The following is a 16323-nucleotide window of genomic DNA, read 5'->3' as shown; positions in this document are numbered from 1 at the left end:
GGGTTTGAATAGTTCAAAAGGAGTCTTCGGTTCTTTGGAGAATGAGAAGAGAGTTTGTGATTATCTTCATGATCATAATAAATGAGAAAATCATGTAATTGTCTTTCTTATCATAATAAAAAAGAAGGAAGCTTATAATCATTTTCCTTGTCATAATATATTAGGAAGATGATTGTATTTTTTGCTTTGAATAAGGGTGACTTAGTGGCAACCATATGTTTGATATGACATTTCCTATCAGAATGAAATGCCTTCATCTTTTTATTTATTATCAAAGTTTTTTTCAAAAATATTTATATAAGAAGGAATTCATTACTTTCTCATTCTCACATGTTATTCGTCGAAACATTATCTTTGTGTTATGAAAAATATTTTTATAATATGATCCAAGCATTTTATATTTATCATAGTATATAATAATCATCATCATCATCATTATTATTATTATTATCATTATTATTATTATTATTATTATTATTATTATTAAATCAATATTCGATCGAGTTGATTTCCGTTGCAATTTTAATTGACCTGATATGAGTGACAACAATAACGTAGGTTTAATTCCACATCGAAATTAAGAGTTAAAATTAAGAATGATTTATAAAGATATGATAATTGAAGTATTTTATACCAGTAGATGCCCTTTTTTAAGCTTAAATACCTTTTTTTTTTGCCGCAGACTAATCAACTGTTATGGACTGCTTTAATTCTGGAAAATTTTAGAGTGCTGTAGATGGATGTGGAGAGTAAGAACAGGGTTGGGGTAATTGCAATACAAGGAATTCTTTTTGAATTGTGCATAGAGCACCCATCTTGCATTGTATATTTGACATAGATACAAGTCATATACACGGATGACATAAAACAAAAAGGAGAATATTTACTGAAAAGTTTGTGTTCAAAATTCATGGAAAACCTCACTCTACAATCACCCAAATTAGAGTCGGGTTTCTTGATTTAAGCAAGATGTAGAATCTTGTACAACTTGTGGTGGAAATATAATGCATCTCACAGCGAGAAAATGAGCATATTGTATCCATCTTTACAAAAGCTAGAAGAATCTCCTCAAATGATCTGCTACATCAACTATCAACCGAGGTACCGAAGCAAGACGCCATCGTTTCCCAGAACGAAACCTTTCTCATCAGTGACAAATCTGCATAAAAAAGGGCTCATCAGGAACCATTTTAATTTCCAAGTCTAGGATGTGCATGGGTGCGAAGATTTTCTACATCTACTTGATCATCAGATTTGTTTCGATCATCTACCGATGGAATATTATGACGGGAAGCCATAAGTTGGCATATCATGCCGGTGACAGAGAGAATAGATGCAATAATAAGAACCGATACAGTGTAGAAATATTACTTTACTGAGTATAAGTTTGCCGCAATGTTATCTGCAGCCTTATCACGGGTCCATGTCTTTCCTCCATTTGTGGTTCGCAGAAGGATGCCACTTCCTCCAGCAGCCCAAGCTTCATCCTGGTGTTGCAGTTGACAAAAAGTGTTGTTATATCCACTTGTTGTAAATGGTATTTGGCACGACAGATTTGACTTGCTTGTCAAAAAATTATAGACTTATTTTTAGTGTCATAAAACTTTAGCATTTGACAATATTTTGGACTGCATTCAACCTTTTACCTTACCAGTCCGTCTAGTCATGCCTACAATTTTGACAGAGATGACCCAAATAACTTGGATTAAGTGAATATTAAGATCTTCAGGTCACTTCAAGAAAAATAGTTCGAGTTCACAGACCCAAAGAACTGAAGAAAAAAACATCTGTTTTGTTGAATCCCTTCCCGATCTGAAATGTGGACAAGGCTTCTTGGTGAGAAAGCACATGAAACAAAATCCAGTTGTCAGTCCATATAACTGAAGATTTTTTCCGTGTTCATGAATGCATATATTGACCCTTCCTATTGACAGGAACCTTATGCACTGGGTCACCCTTTTTTTATTCATGAAAGCACCACAAATCTTATCCACAGAATTACTCACAATTTTCCTCCACATTAAACAAAACAACTGGATGGTTTAGCAAAAGAAGAAACATGAAAATATTAACAAACATTTTGAACAATCAAGAACTGTACCTTGTTATGCATAACTCTAATTGCACATGTAATAGGCAGCTAGTTTGCCTAGTTTTGTTTAGACACAATAATGAAAGACAACATTCCCAGAGATTAATGTTTTCATGATATTTACCTTTGAGCGATAGCCAACATCAAGAATACCAAAACCCCTACTCTGGACAGGAACTTCCTCAAAGTCCTCCGTTATCTGCAACATGTAATGAATACTTCTGATTACAAACTCACAAGTCATGTGAATAAGTTTTTCTAGCAAGTCCGATACATGTTTATCAAGACAAGTAGTTAAATATAACATGATATAATAAAATTCTGCTCCTGATATAATTAAAAGGCAACAAGAGACTCAGGAATCAAAGAATAACAATGGATTTTGAACATTTTACTGGAAAAATGACCTGACTTGTACTAGGAGAAATGTTTAATGTTAAACGTGAAATAACATATCAACCTGCCACAAAGATAATGTCAAAGATATCAGGATATGTAGTTATCAACCACTTAACTCAAGTAAACAAGGTTTTTCCTCGAAGAAACATAGTTTAAATAGGACCAGAAAGCGTTTGGATGGAAAAGAGTTAATTAAGAAAGAAAGAGGCCAAAGAACACTTGCAGAAATTAATTTGTAGTATCTCGGCCCTGATACAGAAATTATGAATGCAGATCAGATTGGTTTTATGTTGAATACTAATGTACCTTTAGTATTTCACAGAAAGTGAAGGTACTTTGTTTTAACAATCCAAATTTTCAATTCACAGTTTAAATCGGATATTCTGAGATTCATAGAGGACACTCCCTGTTTGTACCCTTTTATCTCATATCATGACCATTTTGGTGATGATTATGATGGTTGTTGCAATTAGTTCTTCATTTAGATGATTATTGGATATAGTTCATCCATTTAGTATAATATATTTAATCTGAATTCTTTCATCATAATTTCAACAGTATCATTGTTAAAATCCATTTATTTTCATCACCTATGTTCTCACATCTGCAACAGAAAGTTGCATATCCCAATCCTCGAGCATAAAATGATAACAAATAAAATGACTCATAATAGGCTCATTTTCTCTTTTAATTCTATTTCAACTATACATAATTTTTATTACCCCTGTGCCTTTACTGAGATAAAGTCCACCGCCACGCACAAGAAGCCAAAGGCCACCATCAGATCTCCATCCCATATTTTGAATACGACGTGCAACTGCTCTATTATGGGGTTGCCAGAATGCCTGGAGAGAAGGTCAAGTTTTTCCAAGTGAAAAAGGATAAATATGGTTGTGGATTCTTAAGCAACATTAATAAAATCTAGAGATATAAGAAATAATGGAGAAAAGAAAATTTTAGTGTTTAAATGTTGTTGATATATGGCATCATCATACACTAAGAATTACAAAGCAAGTATAAAAAGTTGTTGATATCTTATGCTTAGTTGCAATATGTTGATAATCATAAACAAGTTATCGAAACAATTGTTATAAGTAATTTCAAATCTGCACAAATGTTGAAGAACTATTTTTATGTCTAACATAGCATTTACCAAGATATAAAATAATTGAAGCCTCATTATGCTTATTTAAATTTGAGAAGTATATAAATTGTTGATAAATGCTCCATCAATAATTTCTCTCATGGGTGAACATGAGTTTGGAGAACACATGCACTCCAAGGACCACAGGTGTAAAAGCAAGGAATTAATTATATATGTTTATGCAGCCACGTAGCCCTCAAATGCTAGTCAAAAGGAAGACACATGGCAAAAATATTGTTGTTCAAGTCTGTACATAACATACGCAAGTTTGTCATTCTCCAAGATAGACAAATATGTCATCCCAACTAGTATATAACAGTTCAAACCTCTTTGTTGCACCCAATTATGCAAAATTCTCCTTGCAGGATTTTCAGCAATAAGAGGAGTTTGAAAGGAAACAAAAAACAGAGCATGTCCCTTTGGCTCTGTTTCTGTCAGATTATGTCCTGTCATTTGAGCTGATAGATTTCACATCAAATGTAGAAAACACCCACAATATCCAGTAATAACCAAGGATTTGAATACCGTACCATACCACTCGGTACAAGTGGTACGTACTGGTCCACTAGCAGAACGGCACACAGACCGCCCGCGACCGGGTAGTATCAGGTATTTGGCCCCGTATTGGGCGATATGGGGCTGTACCGAGTGGTAACAATCGAAATTTCGACTGTTACTGACCTATACTGGTCAGTACCGATCGATTTCGACCGTTACCAATTTATATCAGTTTTCAAATGGTCAATTTGATCGTTGGAGGCATTCTAAAAGGTTTTTAAACCCTTTTCTCTCGCCTCCCCCCCCCTTTCAATCCATTTCACTCTCACACTTTCTTAAACTTTCTCAAACTTATTTTTACTCACAATCTTTCTCTTATTCTCACATTTTCACTCTCCTAAACTTAACAAAGCAACGATTTGTGGATTGGATTAAATTTAGGAGGCTAATTTGAGAGGATTAAGAGAAGGAACTTTTTAATCAAGATGTACAATATGGAGCAACAGATCAGTACCGAAAGTAGAAGTTCTGACATTCACCAATACATGCCTCAGGAGTCACCTCAGACACTGATTCACAACGATAAACCTACGACTATCACCATATTGATTCACCAATAGCATATAGTAGATCAATAACAAGGATTAAAATATCGTACCGTGCCGAAGTTTCGACATTCGCTCGATACGATATGGTACTGTATACCGAGCGGTATACCATTTAGTATATCGTTCGGTATATAAATATATATATATAATAAAATAAATAATATACATGTATACATATACATATACATATACATATACATATACATATACATGTATATATTTATATTTATATATATACATGTATATATATATATATACATGGATATATATATATATACATGGATATATATATATATACATGTATATATATATATATACATGTATATATATATATATACATGTATATATCGTCCGGTAACGGACTGTCACGACCTTAGCTGGAATTGCCTAAGGTGTGAGGCACCCTTGCGGCCAAAGACTCGAACTTAGCTTGCGTTGCCTAAGTCGCGAGTCACCCGTGTGGCAAAGACACGAACTTAGCTTGCGTTGCCTAAGTCGCGCTTCGCCCTTGCGATCTTGCTCCGCAAGGATCAGCCACTTTGTAACCTCTCGCAGGTCCCGAAGGACCTGTAAAAGAGAAAGAAAGTTAGATCGAAAGAACGAGCAACGGACAAGTCCCGAAGTCTCGCGAAAAGGGAAGCTTTACAAGCAAATCGTCGAACACCTTGTGTGCACAAGAGAAAAGAGGGAGAGGGAGAAAAACAAGGCTTTCAAGGATGAACGAACAGCTGCAAGCCCACAAACAGCCGCTCACCTGGTCCCGGGCGCAAAACCAAGTTCCCGTAAAGGTCACGTGCGAACTTGCGAAAGAGTGTTCAACGCCCGATATATAACCGAAGCCCCATCCAGCCATGTGCCACCCGGGGGGTTCCTGGGTGCTGAGATGGCTGACATTTTGGGGAGCGGAGGCAGCACTCCGCTCACCTCCCGCGGCACGCGAAAACGGAGCCGTTTTGGGCTGTTTTGGGGCTGTTTTGCTCGGTTCGGTGAGCGATCGCTTTGCAACGCTGCAGCTTGTTCGAACTTACATATTTACAAGCAAAATGACCCAAAACCATGAGAAAACATGCTGTCAAGCAGCTGTACATGCGGGGGTGAGCGACGAACGGTTCGTTGAACGGAGTTGTTGCGGGTGCGCGACGACCGTTCGTGACATTCTCCCCCACTTAAACTGTCGACGCCCTCGTCGACGCTTGTTGGTAGTTGTTGATGACTTCTTCTTCATGTCGCAGGGCGTCTTCAGGCTCCCAACTGGCTTCAATTCGGGGAAGCTTTCGCCACTTCACCAAGTACTCTGTCTGTTCCGCTCCGCTGGGTAGCTTTATCTTACGATCCGCCAGAATGGTTTCCACTCGCTTCTCGTAGGACGCTGTGATGGGAGGAAGCCGAGTTGGAACACTTCGAGAAGCATCTTGCGGATCCGAATGGTAGGCCTTCAGGTTGCTGGCGTGAAGAACGTTGTGAATTTTGAACCACGCCGGCAGCTGCAACTTGTAAGAAACATTGCCTACTCTGCTGATAATTGGGAAGGGCCCTTCATACTTACGCACCAATCCTTTGTGAACTCTGTTCCTGAAGAATTGGAGTGATGCTGGTTGGAGCTTTACCAACACCAAATCGCCAACTTTGAACTCTTGTGGTCGCCTTCCCAAGTCTGCCCACTTCTTCATCCGTTTTGCCGCCTTCTCCAAGTAAGCTCGCGCAATATCGGCATTTCGATGCCACTCCTTTGCGAAATGATAGGCTGATGGACTACTCCCAGTATACCCAATTGCCATAGTGTGCGGAGTCGACGGTTGTTGTCCTGTGATAATTTCGAAGGGGCTCTTGTTGGATGCAGAGCTCTGCTGCAAGTTGTAGGAGAATTGGGCGATGTCCAACAGCTTCACCCAATCTCGTTGATTGGCACTCACGTAGTGCCGGAGATACTGCTCCAAGAGCGAATTTATTCTTTCAGTCTGGCCATCCGTCTGGGGGTGGAGGCTTGTAGAGAAGTATAACTTTGACCCTAACAATTTGAATAGCTCGGTCCAGAATCGTCCCAGGAACCGAGCATCACGATCACTAATGATATTGTGTGGGACTCCCCAATACTTCACTACACCCTTCATCATCAGTCTGGCCGCCTCTTCAGCTGAACAATGTAGGGGAGCAGCAATGAAAGTTGCATACTTTGAAAACCGATCGACCACCACGAGTATCGATCCAAGTCCCCCTACAGGTGGCAAGCTTGATATGAAGTCTAAGGAAATGCTCTCCCATGGCCTTTCTGGTACGGGCAACGGCTCCAAAAGTCCCACCGGCTTCCGCTGCTCCGCCTTGTCTTGTTGGCAAGTAAGGCATGTTCGAACATACTCCTCCACATCAATCCCCATCTTTGGCCAGTAGAAGGCCCTCTCCACGAGAGCCAACGTTCTGTGAATGCCGGGGTGTCCAGCCCAAAGGGAATCGTGACACTCTTTTAAGAGTTCACGCCTTAAATTATCCACTCGGGGAACATAAACCCTATTCCCTTTTGTGTAAACAAGTCCCTCCTGGACCCAAAATCGTCGTGCCTTGCCTTCTTTGATGAGCTGCATCAGGATAACTGCCTGGGGATCACTATGCAGTCCATCTCTGATTCGGGAAAGGAAGTTGGAGTGTAACTGACTTGCTTGGCCTCTGCCCTCCAGTTGTGCAGCATTCACGCATTCCACTTTCCGACTCAGCGCATCGGCCACGACATTCGCCTTCCCGGGCTTGTATTCCATTGCCATATCAAATTCAGCCAGGAAGTCCTGCCACCGTGCTTGCTTTGGGGAGAGCTTCTTCTGAGTTTGGAAATAACTCAGGGCGATGTTGTCTGTCCTCAGCACAAATCGCGACCCGAGAAGGTAGTGTCGCCAAACTCGTAGACAGTGAATCACTGCTGTCATCTCCTTCTCATGCACTGGATACCGCCTCTCGGTCTCGTTGAGTTTGCGGCTCTCGTAGGCCACCGGATGACCTTCCTGCATGAGTACTCCTCCAATAGCGAAGTCCGAAGCATCTGTGTGGACTTCAAAGGGCTCTCCATAGTTTGGCAATTTGAGCACTGGTTCTTCTAGGACAGCAGCTTTCAGGTCTTGGAATGCTATCTCACATTTGTCCGACCACTTCCAAGGCTGCTCCTTCTTCAGCAACTCCGTCAGTGGGGTTGCCCGCTTCGAATACCCGGCAATGAAGCGTCGATAGTAATTGACGAAACCAAGGAAGGATCTCAACTCTGGCACCTTCTTTGGAGTTCGCCATTCCGCAACTGCTTGCACCTTCAACTTGTCCATCCGAATGGAGCCATCACCGATTCGAAGCCCCAAGAATAGGATCTCAGTTTGAGCAAAGTAGCATTTCTCCCTTTTTACGAACAACGTGTTCTCCCTGAGAACCTTGAAAATCGTCCGAAGGTGCTTGACATGCTCCTCGAGCGTTTGGATGTAGACGACGATATCGTCCAAGTAGACGACCACGAACTTATCCAAATACTCCTTGAATAGCTGGTTCATGAGAGTATAGAATGTGGCCGGAGCGTTGGTTAAGCCAAAAGGCATCACCAAGAACTCAAACGCTCCATATCTGGTCACACAAGTAGTCTTTGCTTCGTCACCTTCAGCAATGCGCACCTGCCAATATCCCGACCGAAGGTCGAGTTTTGAGAAATACTTCGCCTTGCCCAATTGATCGAACAAGTCCGCAATGAGCGGGATGGGATACTTGTTCTTCACTGTTACTTTGTTGAGGGCTCGGTAGTCGACGCATAATCGGAGGCTCCCATCTTGTTTCTTCTGGAAGAGAACTGGAGCTCCGAAAGGTGCTTTTGAGCTGCGGATGAGACCACCGCTTAGCAGTTCACCTAACTGCTTTCTGAGTTCTGCCAACTCTGGCGGGGGCATGCGGTAGGGTGGTCTCGCTGGAGGCTTCACTCCTGGCTCCAGCTCGATACTGTGATCCACGCCTCTGCGTGGTGGAAGAGTCTTCGGCAACTCGGGTGGCATAACGTCTTTGAACTCCTTCAGGACGTTCGCCACCACAGCAGGTTCTTGAATGGCCTCTTCGTTGAGTGGCTCTAGTTTCATAGCAGCCACGAATGTCAGTTCGCCCTTTCGCACCCCTTTCTTCAATTGTAATGCCGAAATATGTTGGGGCTCCTTGGTTCCTCTCCGAGAGACGGGAACCACGCAGGGGTCATCGCCTCCCATCATACATAGGGAGTTCAAGAACGGCATCGGCACCAACTTCGCCGCGTGCATAAACTCCATTCCAAGAATCACTTGGAAGTCGTCCAGTGGCACGGCCATCATGTTGGTGTTTCCGCTCCAAGTCCCGATTTTGATAGGAACACCCTTCGCCAACCCGGAGATTCGCCTGGCCTCCGAGTTCACCGCTTTCATTCGGCTTGGGCTCTTCTCCAAGGTCAACCCAAGTCGCTGTGCTTCGCGATCGGCTATGAAGTTGTGGGTAGCGCCCGTATCCACCATTGCACGGGTCATTTGGCCATTTAGCTTAATGTCCACATACATCAGCTCGCTACTTCCTGCTTTTTGTGCCTTCGTCTTCATGTTCTCCCCCACTTGACCCCGCATAGCGTTCAGCAAACGCATTGCTCCCATTCGGGGTCCTTGCGACTCCTCATCGTCGCTGCTGGATTCAGAACTGCTTGAGCTAAGGGCGACAGCTTTGCCCTTGTCCGATCGGGGAGGGTGGATGGAAGCCGTCAATGCATTGAGTGCTTGTTTTTGTGGGCACTCCCTTACCATGTGCGGTCCTCCGCACAAGAAGCATCCTCCAGGTTTTGAGGCCTTGCCTTTCGGGTTCGGCCCTTTGTGGGAGCTCTTCTTCTTGTGTTCGCCCCCGAGCTCCTTCCCTCGAGAATGTTTTGGAGGGCGATTGCCTGAAGATTGTTTCCTTCTCGCTGGGTCTTCAGAGGAAACAAAGTCGGTAAGCCTTTCTGCAGCTGCAATTGCCCCGACTACATCGGTAACATTCCTTCGATTCAACTCCTGTTGAGCCCATGGTTTCAAACCATCAAGGAAGCTGAACAACTTGTCCTTCTCGGACATGTCCTGTATGTCCAGCATTAGTGCAGAAAACTGCTTCACATACTCTCGGATGGTGGTACTTTGGCGGAGTTGTCTCAACTTCCTTCTTGCGACGAACTCTGTGTTCTCCGGTAGGAACTGAGTTCTCAACTCCCGTTTCAAGTCTTCCCATGTGTCGACTCGACACCGACCTTGTTGGATTTCCTCCCAACGAGTTCGCCACCAAAGTTTCGCATCTCCATTCAGATACATTGTTGCTATAGAAACTTTGGTATCTTCAGAATCGGGCCTCGTAGCTCGGAAGTATTGCTCCATGTCGAACAGAAAGTTCTCGAGCTCCTTGGCATCTCTGGCCCCTCCATATCCATGGGGCTCAGGTGCCCTCAAATTTTGTGACGGTGCAGCGCGGGTGTTGCCTCCTCCCGCATTTAGCGTTCTTGTAAGCATGGCCACCTTTGCGGTGAGTTCCGCCACAACATCTTGTAAGTGCTGCACGGAGTCCTTGGTGTCATCAGACAGTCGGTCTACTAGGGCCTCGACCTTGTCGATCCTGGACTCCGCTTCCTCTTGCGAGCTCTCTACCCCAACAAGTCTTTGTTGGCCATGGTAGAGTTCCTCCATGCTCGCTTCCAGAACATCCAGGCGGGTTTCCGCCGTCGTGAGTCTCTCCTTATGACTCTTTTTCCCAGTTAGCGCACCAGATTGCGCTTCCTCCGCTCGCGGAGAGTTGCCAACTTCTCGCTCATCCTGTTCGCTGCCGCGATCCTCGTGAGCGGCTCCAACAGCATGAGAGCGAGTGTGCACATGCAGCCCACCTGCGGCTGCTTGGGGCAAGGTTCTGGCTTGCCCCGTCTTGCTCGATTCACCACGATGCTTTGCCATGGCGAAGTTGCGAAGTTCGTTCGCTGTTCGATCGAAGAGCTTGCCCGCTCTGATACCACAATGTCACGACCTTAGCTGGAATTGCCTAAGGCGTGAGGCACCCTTGCGGCCAAAGACTCGAACTTAGCTTGCGTTGCCTAAGTCGCGAGTCACCCGTGTGGCAAAGACGCGAACTTAGCTTGCGTTGCCTAAGTCGCGCTTCGCCCTTGCGATCTTGCTCCGCAAGGATCAGCCACTTTGTAACTTCTCGCAGGTCCCGAAGGACCTGTAAAAGAGAAAGAAAGTTAGATCGAAAGAACGAGCAACGGACAAGTCCCGAAGTCTCGCGAAAAGGGAAGCTTTACAAGCAAATCGTCGAACACCTTGTGTGCACAAGAGAAAAGAGGGAGAGGGAGAAAAACAAGGCTTTCAAGGATGAACGAACAGCTGCAAGCCCACAAACAGCCGCTCACCTGGTCCCGGGCGCAAAACCAAGTTCCCGTAAAGGTCACGTGCGAACTTGCGAAAGAGTGTTCAACGCCCGGTATATAACCGAAGCCCCATCCAGCCATGTGCCACCCGGGGGGTTCCTGGGTGCTGAGATGGCTGACATTTTGGTGAGCGGAGGCAGCACTCCGCTCACCTCCCGCGGCACGCGAAAACGGAGCCGTTTTGGGCTGTTTTGGGGCTGTTTTGCTCGGTTCGGTGAGCGATCGCTTTGCAACGCTGCAGCTTGTTCGAACTTACATATTTACAAGCAAAATGACCCAAAACCATGAGAAAACATGCTGTCAAGCAGCTGTACATGCGGGGGTGAGCGACGAACGGTTCGTTGAACGGAGTTGTTGCGGGTGCGCGACGACCGTTCGTGACAGGACGGTCCGTGTACCGATCTGCTGATAGACCAGTATGTACCGCCCGTATTCGAAATTGAAGATCTTGATCAATACACTATATCGTGGGATCAATTTCAGGATTAGGTCCGACAAACATATCTTACTGATATACATATACATAGGATCGAGGACCCCGATCCACCACCCGTGGAGGCTCGTCATTCGTTTTGGTGGTAGAATCAGGTGTATCTACACATGTGATTACTTAATTCATTTGAATATTAAAATTTAAATTATATACAAAATAATCTAACAATTCAAATAATTTTTCTATAAATAATTTGCTATTAATGGAAGGATGATCCGAAACGGACCGAAATTGCAAACCTTACACAAGGCTACTCCTTAAAGCCCGAAAAAAATATGAAGTATTATTCTTACCTAATTGACATTAGTTTTGCTAAAACTATACTAAATGTACATTTATTTCTAACTTAAAAATCCTATCCTAACTTTTTTTTTTCTATATTTCAGGTATTTTCGGAGGGTTTTATGCTTATTTTAGGCATATCGCTCGGTACGCCATACCATACCGTACGAAACAAAGCTCGATACACCGGTACGATACGAGATTAAAATCCTTGGTAATAACATATGCTCAGCTGATAGAAAAAATGTCAATGTCATGCTGAGAGTTAAAGAACAGCAACTTCCTTAGAAGTCATGATAAAACATCTTTGATTCAGAACTAGTCAATGAGCATAGTAAGGTACTTCTATCTGATTATGTTGGTGTGTAGAATTTTAAGTGGGAATATCATAAGAATCAAAGTTCAAAAGCAAACCTGTCCAGGTTCCCACGTTAAGTAGAAGTTTCCTCGACTCGAGACAGCAACATATTTGCCGTCTAGAGAGCGATTCACTGTGTTAAATGTTCCTGTATAATAGCTCGCACCACTTATGCCACTAGAAACTGTTCTGCACAATAAATAACCATGACAAGAAAAACAAACAGAAAAAAATTAGTCACTGTGTGCCATTGGCAGTAGAAACTTGATGGTGATGCTGAACAAAAGATAGCAACATTGGAGATTGCATCTTATGTAAATTACAACAGTTGTATCACTTAAGATCATGAATTCAAAATTTTGCCTGACAATATTTGAACAATACAATAGAAGAAGAGAGTTTCTTATTTCTCTCCTTTGTTTGTATACAGGATGAAGTACATATAGTCAAACAAGAGAAAAGAAAGAAAGGAAAGAGCTATCTAAATAAATCTAGGTGCTAATCTATGAAATATACAACTAGCAAATGTATACAAATAAGGTAATACAACTACAAATGAATCAGCAATCATATCCTAGTCTATCACTTCAAATAAGGTAGCATGTCAAGAATCAAATCATAGCAGATCTTGACATATCAAATCAAATCACAGCAGATTTGACATATCTCAACAATATTCACATGGAACATTTAAGAAATGGTATTTCGATAAAAGGGTAAATATTTCATGAGGTAGGTTTCAGCCAATGTAGGGTTTGGGAGTGTTAACATACAGTGTTACATCTACAAGTAAAGAGACTTTTTGTGACTCGAATACTGATTATGTAGGTTGCAAAGCAATTTTACCATGGATCCAAGACTTACTCTCTAAAGAAAATTATCTAAAGAAAATTTATTTTGATCAACACAGAAAATCACAGTATATCAATATCTAGCCTACCAAAATAGAATCCAGTATTAGATATTGAAAAAAAAAAAACCATAGTTATTAACAACTTTCAATAAACAGGAAGCAACAGTACCAAGTTCTTGCATCTCACTAAATGGTTTAGCACAACCATCATACAAGAATTCTAAACCTGCAAGTTGCACCAAAGAAATCTTTTCTATTTTTCAAATTTTAAGGTCTCAAATCATAACTAGCCAACAATGATTACACTAAATATTTCCCAAGGTGTTTGGATTAAATTGAGGATGGATTAGCTAAAAAACCATAATTATACCTGTTAAGAGTAGCTGATACAGTCTCTTGAACAGCAGCCTTCCAGTTGTATCCTCGATTTGATGTAACATAGATTGCACCTTGATCAGTGACCATCTCTGCACTTTTTTCCCCTGTTGCTTTAATGTAAACCTGCACCAGCAGTAAAGTATCTTTTTAAATGTGACATAAAACTAGAATACGAAAAAGCTGAAATGATTGCCAGTTGAATATAGTTGGTCGGGTTTGATGTTTGATGATCGCAACTCTTTGAACATCACAATCATTTAAATTGATGTAATACAAAGTTTCCTGCTTTCTCTATGTTGTAGATGGATTGTGTGCATTTGCAGCAACTTTTTTATTTAGGAAGACTAACAGTTAGTTTTTCAAGAATATATTGCAGTGCTAGCATTTGGATCCAACTAAATGTAAAGGGTTTCGTCCTCCAAAAAAATCGTTTGATAATTTTATATCAAATTTCTAATTTCAAATAATATTTTTGGGGAATTCTTGACACCTGCTTTTTTTTTTTTATCAGTTGATCGCTGTGCTTAAGCAAGTCAGAACTGTCTAGACTCCAAAAATCATTTGCTGGTGTCCAAAGAGGTTCATGAAACTAAGCCCAGGTAAATAGAGAAGTACTAGGATAATTGAGTAGACTATGGACCAGGTCAGTCAAATTTTGAATGAGAAAAAAAAAGAGAATTAGGCCAGTCCACTCAATTTACAATTTAATTGCCTACATGTGGGAACACTTGGAATTTTCCAGCAAGATCATTCCTTTATTGGTTTTGACCAGAAAGTTGAGATTAATTAATAATTTGCAATCAAGAAGATTGATTTAGAATAGCCAGTGTTTTAAAGAATTTGTTATTAATTGAATCTTGAGATACAAAATGGATCTAACAAAATGCATTTCAAATAAAGAAAGCAGCAAGAAATACAGAAGTAATGAAAACTTATAATAGCTTCTTAGCTATAAACACGAAGTAGATGGAATTGTGCTTATACAACCCAGAGAGTAGCATGATTCGAGTAGAATTTTATTACCATATCCCCAGGAAGCTCAGCACTAAGAGGTATTCTTTCCCAGCTTTCACCTGCATCTGAAGTGTACAACAAAATAGCAGGTTTTCCAACAATCCACCCTTCCTTTCCTTTGAAGCTAATGGAGTTGAATCTGTAATTAAAATCTTCATCTTCTGCAGAAGATATAGATCGTGGGACCCAAGTATTTCCCCCATCTTTTGTCTCCAGTATTGTTTGCCTTGTTCCCAGAAGAAAACCTGGAGAATATTGACTATCTTTTTATCACATATGTAAAACATATACCCTTCACATTTCACAGAACCTAGAATCATTCTATATACAGCTGAACAAGAAACTAAAAGGCAAAGAAAATAATGGTGAGAAAGGCCATACGTCGCTTAACAAACAAACTAACAAATACACAAAGAGCTTTTCTTTAGAGAAAGCTAATGCTAGAAATTGCATGCCATACAGAAACAAACAATGAGTTCTTAAATATTGGAAAAAATACTTTCTTTTGTTATTAATGTGAAACATAATACTACAAGCTGTGGTAGCCATAGTAACACACTGCTCAAAGATTCAAGCGTCCATCAAACATAGATTCAAGCACAGAACTAGAGTTGAAATTGCCAAAGAACCAATTACAGACAACAAAGGAAAAGGTGATATCTCAAGAAAAAGTCAATATCTCCTGCAATTAGGAAGGCTATCCAAGATGGAAGCGTGCTACAAGAGTACCTAACACCAAGAAACTCATGGATTGAAGAACAAAATTAGAGTTGAAATTGTCAAAGAACCTTAACAGACAACAGAGAAAAAGGTGGTATCTCAGGAAAAAGTCGATGTCTCTTGCTATTAGCGACGGCTTTCCAAGATGGAAATGTGCTACCAATAGTACCTAACGCCAAGACACTCGATGAAGACAGTAATAAAAGCAACTCCAGTTAACGTAATTTGAAATCTATTTGAGCCAATTAAGGTTAATGGTGTAGATAAGTATCATCCCAACTAAGAACAGAACTAAATCAGTCCAACAGATGCGTGGCAAATTGGAGAACAAAGAGATCATAGTTTAAGGGAAAACATCAGCTAATATAAAAGAAAGAACACAAGCAATCATCTTTTTTGTTCTGCTATGAACGCTTTTTGGGGGAAACTACTTGCCAATCATGAAAGCACACTTAATATGCATTCCAGATGTTGCGTTCCAAGTTCTCAAGCAGTTCAAGGCAGCTTAAATCGCGAAACGAAGACGAAGAGGGAGAGAAGGACCGTGGTTCATGTCGTCGGAGACGAAGGCAATGTCGAGGAGGACGACGCCAGGGTCGATTGGGAGGTAGACACGTTCCCACTCAGAGAGGGCGGGCTCCTCGGACCTGGCGGGGGCGGGGGCTCCGGCGAGGGCGGCGAGCGCGAGGGGTGCGGCGGCGGTCTCGAAGATGAACTCGCGGCGAGTCGTGGGGGCGGGGCCGGAGGGGAGTGAGGCGATGGGGAGGAGACGCCGGCTGCTGTGGCGACCGGGGGTCTTTCTCGTGTAGGCGGCGAAAGGGGAGGCAGAGGAGGATGGGAGGAGAGATTGGTTGAGATGCGCGAGTTGGAGGGTCGCCATTGTTGGGTGGAGGAGGAAAGCGAGGGAGTTGCTATCTCCTTCTCTCGCTCTCTCTCTTTCAGGTATTCGTCTTAAGCTTGTAAGAGATGGAAGCAGCGGGAGCGCATCCCCGCCTTCAGTTTCTGCTCGTGTGGTGGTGGGAGGAGCTACGCTGGTGTCGTCGAGGCTTCTCAATGCTTTGTGTGGATAAGACTCGCA

The 16323-nt window shown here is 42.2% G+C and overlaps 1 protein-coding gene across 1 annotated transcript; it reads right to left on the bottom strand.

Annotated features, from left to right (window-relative positions):
- Positions 1-863: 863 nt before the first annotated feature.
- Positions 864-16323, bottom strand: LOC103998793 (photosystem II stability/assembly factor HCF136, chloroplastic). The gene is made up of 8 exons (XM_009420378.3): positions 15789-16323; positions 14535-14770; positions 13504-13634; positions 12337-12469; positions 3214-3336; positions 2217-2291; positions 1372-1487; positions 864-1159 (listed from the first exon to the last, which is right to left on the bottom strand). The coding sequence occupies exons 1-8, from the start codon at positions 16123-16125 to the stop codon at positions 1093-1095; spliced, it is 1218 nt and encodes a 405-aa protein (XP_009418653.1). The 5' UTR covers positions 16126-16323; the 3' UTR covers positions 864-1092.

The sequence above is a fragment of the Musa acuminata genome, chromosome BXJ2-9, assembly GCF_036884655.1.
Source record: "Musa acuminata AAA Group cultivar baxijiao chromosome BXJ2-9, Cavendish_Baxijiao_AAA, whole genome shotgun sequence".
Taxonomy (NCBI): domain Eukaryota; kingdom Viridiplantae; phylum Streptophyta; class Magnoliopsida; order Zingiberales; family Musaceae; genus Musa; species Musa acuminata.
Note: the sequence above shows the minus strand (reverse complement) of the source record. Positions and strands in the feature narration are given on the sequence as shown.